Source organism: Idiotropiscis lumnitzeri, chromosome 6 (genome assembly GCF_059441095.1).
Source record: "Idiotropiscis lumnitzeri isolate Australia: NSW breed Sydney's pygmy pipehorse chromosome 6, RoL_Ilum_1.0, whole genome shotgun sequence".
NCBI classification, from domain to species: domain Eukaryota; kingdom Metazoa; phylum Chordata; class Actinopteri; order Syngnathiformes; family Syngnathidae; genus Idiotropiscis; species Idiotropiscis lumnitzeri.
This window is the reverse complement of record NC_142396.1, coordinates 22,791,328-22,797,327: the sequence shown is the minus strand read 5'-3', so window position 1 is coordinate 22,797,327 and position 6,000 is coordinate 22,791,328. Positions and strand designations below refer to the sequence as shown.

At 42.1% G+C, this 6,000-nt stretch overlaps 1 protein-coding gene across 2 annotated transcripts in view; it reads right to left on the bottom strand.

Moving 5' to 3' along the window:
• Positions 1–244: 244 nt before the first annotated feature.
• The window catches only part of tat (tyrosine aminotransferase), a 50,381-nt gene continuing 44,625 nt past the window's right edge, over positions 245–6,000 (bottom strand). For both annotated transcript variants that reach the window (XM_088299340.1, XM_088299341.1), the window contains 2 exons: positions 530–628; positions 245–438 (listed from right to left, as the gene is read on the bottom strand). In XM_088299340.1, coding sequence (XP_088155466.1) covers positions 298–438; positions 530–628 — 240 coding nt within the window. In that variant the 3' untranslated portion in view covers positions 245–297. The remainder of the gene's footprint in view (positions 439–529; positions 629–6,000) is intronic.

Here is a 6,000-nt window from a genome sequence, read left to right as displayed (position 1 = left end):
ATAAAGTGTAAATACCACTGTCAGGGTCGTTGAGATTATAGACTAGCTTGATTTAAAAAGTATAACTATCTATGAGATAAATAAACCACAAACAAGAGGTTTAGATCAGGTACATCCATAATATAAATAAAAGACCATTCAAAAGAAAAATTAAACAACCATTGAAAGTGTGATGGCAACAAACCACCTGGTTTGTGCATATTAGGTAAGCTTGTAAAACTAGTCAATGTAGATTCCGGTTGAGTAAGTGTGATCAGTTTTAATTTTCATGCCATCACATAGTTGGACTGTTCTGCATTATTGATCCAAGTCGTTATTGTCATGACTGCTTGGCTGATAGTGATGCTGGCAAAACTCCTTGATCCGACCACAAGCTTCTACCATCATCTGCTCTGGAACTGTCACCACAATGCGGAAGAAGTTGGGATACTCAAAAGCCTGTGAGAAGAGATGTTATGAATGTCACACAGCGGCTGGATTTGTGGTATTTTTATTAAAACAAAAGGGGTGAAGGTGCATGGGAACTTACTGTGGCAGGCAGACAGAAAACTGACTGCTCTGTTACCAGCCGTTCTGTAAAGTCAACATCATTCTGAAAATCTGGGAAGTGCGCTATGTCGATTCCAATCTGAAAAGATACACCCAAAACATATATATTCTAGATATCCATCAAATTACGGCAGATAGTTAAACTTGATCATTTTAAGTTGGGTTCTTAAAACGTCAAACTAAAATTGAGGCAAACCTTCAAACACCCAAATTAAAACTGCTGAAGATAATCCGAAACTGGACACATATATGGAAACATACAGTACAGAGTATGTACACGTAAAAAGAAATATGTGCACACGCACGCGCACGCTGCGCGTGCTACGTGCATGCGCGTTGCCGTTCTACGTGCGCATGCGTTGCGTTGCTTTGCATGGCCGCATAAGACAATGCGGCCTTGCAAAGCAATGAATCGCAAAGGCGCGCCGCCGTACAATTTTATTCAAAAAAAACTGCTGTGATTGTCAGAAGACAAGTGTGTGAACGTGTGTGAGTGCGTGTAGTCGTGCGTGCGGGCCATGTGCGCGCGTGGCGCGCAACAATTCTGATAATGCAAAATACGAGTGCTTTCCAAGTGTTTGCGTGTAGAGCTATATGTGCACACGCGTTGCACGTGCTACGTGCGCATGCATTGCTTTGCATGGTTGCATAATACAATGCGGCCTTGCAAAGCATTGCACGCGCCTGTACGGTTCACATACACGCGCGTGCACGTGCAATGTATTACTTTTAATGCACGCATTGCATTGAGCATTGATGGCTTAATTTCTTTCGGAAAATCAAGTGTTATTATTTGAAATCCAACACTTTCATTGGTCGAGAGAGCAGACTCTGCACGTGTCCAGTGTAGTACTACAGCAAATAGCATTCGGAGGACTCGACATTTAAAAGATGCACTTCCTGTTTTTTTAAGCTGAACTCAGAAATTGCACCTTGAACTCACACATGCAACGATGGTGAGATACTTTTCAACAGAAGAGGCACGGCAAACTATTTTGGCAGATGACAATTATTCCACTGACTCTTCTTTCATTACGTCTGAGGAAGACTCCGATCAGGATTTTTTCCCCTCATAAGAGGATGGAAGATGACAATTCTGATGAGGAAGAGGAAGAGGAGTCTGAGGAGGAAATTGAAATTGTCCCGGAAGAAGAGGAAGGACGCATCCTGTGGCCATCAAAGAACAGAACATTTTTCTGCTCTCCAACCCACGAACTTGCAGGACAAGTTGTTTACCCTCCAACCCTCACACCCGGGCCAACTTTATACGCCACAGCCAGGGTCAGCATCCCAGAGACTGCATTTAAGATGGTATGTCCAGGATTTGCTGAGACAATGTCGCACTACAGATCTTCGCAAATCAACCCCGCTCTGCGCTTTGATGACAAGCTGCGAGGGCCATGGCGTCATCATGCGTAGAAAATGTCCCCAATCCACGAGCTGTGGAGCAAATATATACACATATATATATATATATATATATATATATATATATATATATATATATATACATACATATATATATATATATTATATTTTATATATATATATATATAATTATTGTTTTATTGCACTAGAGAGGGGAGCTCTCTAATCTCGTTGCACACTTGAGTAGAATGACAATAAAGGGATTTCTGATTCTGATTTCTGATATATATATATCACATTTTTTTTATGGAATAAAATTGTACGACTGCGCGCCAAAGCGATTCATTGTTCTGCAAGGAAAAATCATGAATTAGTATTAGGTGTCACCTGGTGCTTAAGGCGGGTTAAAGCTCTAAGTCCCCAAATTTCTTTTTTTTACCCATTATTCAGTCCCCTGTCAAGAGATTTGTACAATGATCACTGGAAATACATAAAAAAACACCAGTTTCTATTAAAGTTTTTGAGTTATAATGGCAGTCAATGGGACAAAAAAAAATGGACGTCACATGCCCTGCGTCTATTTGATGTTACTTACATAATACGCTATTTCCCAACTGCAATGTTTTAAAATTCCTGCTTTTTGACATTTTAAACATCAACACATTTTTAACATCTATGTGATATTTCAGCTCCATAGAATGTTTTTTTTCAATGTTTTGTCATTGATGTAAAAACATAAAATCCCCAAAAAGTACAAAAAATGGACAAACACGCACAAGCGTTAAAACTAATTTTTATTCTTTGGCTTTTGACTCAGTATGCGACTTGTTGGCTTTACTCTTTTGTACTTTTTCTTCATTATTAATTTGTTTTATTGTTTGTTGTTCTATGATTTACTTTTGCTCCATGTACATCACTTTGCATATGGCGGCGGTTGTCTGAAAGTGCTTTGGTAATACAGTTGAGTTGAGATCAGACTAGAAACTGTTAAACGATTATGGTCACTTGGACTATCTGATGATATTCGATACAAGAACTCCATCATGAATTTGTCTTTACAATGAAAGTAATGGTCCGTTTTGGTAGATACTGTCAGTTAGGTATTAGATGATATATAACAATATAATTATCATTAGGTTTGGTAGTGGTGTAGAAATGCACTGAATAATACAAAGGCCAATTTCTGGCTGCCAGGATGGCCGAGTGGTCTAAGGCTCCGCGTTCAGGACCCAGTCTCCCCAGGAGGCCTGGGTTCGAATCTCGAATTTCCCCATTGTGGGACTAATAAAGGGAATATTATTATTATTATTCTAAATTTCTTATAGAATAAATCCATCCATCCATTATCTGTATTACGTGTCCTCACAAGGGTCGCGGGGGATGCTGTAGCCTATCCCAGCTATCTTTGAGTAGTAGGCAGGGTACACTATATTGTTCCACATCACTGCAAACAACAAAAAAGGAAAGGAGGACGTTTCGATAAAGCTGAGATGTAAAAGGGTTAATTACTTTTTGTTTTGCGATATGTGCATTCATTTTCCATACCACTTATCCTGCTCAGAGTCACGAGGGAGCTGGAGCCTATCCCATTTGACTTTGAGAGAAAGGCAGACCACACCCTGGTTTGGCCATCATTCCGTCACAGGGGACATATAGAGACAGTTCATGCTCACATTTGCACCGTTACTGAGTGGGAACTGAACCCACACTGACAGCACCAAAATGCCAGTGTACCACTACAACATGAGTAACTTTTATTCATGCTAATTAGCAAATTCTTAATTTTTAGATGTAAAGTCTATCACCTTTGATTACTAACAATACGTTTCTGTGGTGTTTATATATATATACAGTGAAACCCCGCTACTTCGCGGTTCACCTTTCGCGCGTTCAGTGCTTCACGGGTCTAAAAAAAATATTCAAAAATTAAAAACTTTTTTGCCCGGGCACGATCGGGGTTCTCCATTCGCTCCGCTGCGCGGGGGCATTGTGGTTTCGCCGAGCGGCACGACGCGGCGCTGGAGCGGTTACAGGCCGGCGTGCGCCGAAGAAGAGCGTGGGCGAAGAGGAGAGTGGGCGAAGAAGAGCAAGTTATGTTCGGGGGCGTTTTGCGCGGTTCGGACCGTACCAGAGCTCCGGCCGGCGTGCGTGGCAGTTAAGCTGAAGAGGAGCACCTTCCGCCCGGGCACGAGCGGGGCGACATTTCGCTCCGTTCGGGACCGTACGAGAGCTCCGGAGGAGGCCGGCCGGCGTGCGTGACAGTTACGCCGAATAGGAGCACCTTCCCCGGGCAGGGCGGTGTCAAGCGGCCCCTAAGTTTAACCGAATGGAAGCTCCGGAGGAGGAGGGCATGCTCGCGTCACAGTTAAGCCGAAGAGGAGCACCTTCCCCGGGCACGGGCGGTTCCAAGCGGCCCCTAAGTTTAACTGAATGGAAGCTCCGGGGGAGCAAGTCCGGCGTGCGTGACAATTAAGCTGAAGAGGAGCACCTCTTCCGCCCGGGCACGAGCGGTGCGCGAGGCTGTCAGTTATGAATGAATAAATAAATAAATGAAGAATGCCACCTTTCATTTCACAGGGCACACCGGACGGCGTACCAGCAGGTAAAAGTCGAAGTAATTAAATAAATACAAAAAGAAGTAATTGAATAAATACAAAAATAATGGCTGGGGAATAAAAAAATAAGTTTTAATAATAATTAGTTTTTTTTTTGTTATAACATGAATTTCACTCTCTCTCTCTCTACCCGTATTCTATATGGTGTACTGTATACAGGGGGGTATACTGTATACCTGTATAGGTTTTTTTTAAGCATTTTTGAAGGGGCGCCGCTTCTTCGCGGATTTTCACTTTTCGCGGGTGGTCTCGGTCCCCATTAACCGCGATAACCGGGGTTTCACTGTATATATGTTTGTATATATATATATATATATATATATGTATATATATATATATATATATAGAGAGAGAGAGAGAAAGAGATAGATATAGATACATATATATATATAGATTGGTATATATATATATATATATATATATATATATATGGATTGGTATGATCACCCTGAACATTTTGAGTGGTTGGAAGTAAAAAATATTCAAAAAATTACTTAGTTATCACACCTCAGAGCCATTTTTTGGTCATTTACTGCGTTTAGGGGTATTTCCACGAAAACTGCCGTTGTCAGAAAACGGGACAGTCCTAAAAAACTCTTTTGTCATGACTTTAAAGGATAATGTAATCATGGCAGTCATGATCTAAACACAGAGCAAAGGGTAGACTGATAGGAGCCACCAGCATGACTTTTGTTGTCCCGGCATGAAAGTCCATTGTTTCAGAGGTGTCTCGTTCACACCTCCTTTGTTGCAGCCTTGATCCAATCTTCCTGCACTCATCTCCTGAGGGTCTTGTCATTAGCATGGTCCAAACTTCGGTTACACTTAAAGGATTTCATACATTTGACTATTAAAGGAATATAGGAATTTGAGCTTGGTGTAGATCATTAGATGTTGCTGCATCCTGTGTGTGACTGGTGGACCGGAACGGTGTGTGGGGTGCAGGAATGTGCAAGAATGGAATGTTTTAGAAGCAGACGGTGCTGAGCGAGACAAGATGACTCGGGGGGCAGTGGATGAAGGAGCAGCCATTATAAGATCACACGCAGGAGCCACGGGATTCGGCGGGGGAGAAAGACCAATGAGAGCAAGCTAAAGTTAACTGCAGGATACATATAGCCAATAGAATCATGCCAGGATGCCTTTGTCTCTGTGTCATTTGCATATTGTGTAGTATGAATTATTGCTGAGCAACAGAGGCGAGCAGAGCTGTATTGAGAGGGACCCAAGCCCAAAGTGTAGACTTAACCTTCGAAAAAACACTGTTTACTCGTGGGAGCTGTGGGAGTCGGGGGAGGGTACCTTTGCAGCTAGGTCGCCGAGCAGCCGATGTTTCACCTCATTTAGGAATAAATCCACTCGTGTGTGAAAATGCCGGCTTCCTGATACCTTTCAATTGCAGAACGAGCGCGCATATTGTTGGATGAGTGACAGTTGGAGAAGGTCACAAATTGGAGTCAGATTACTA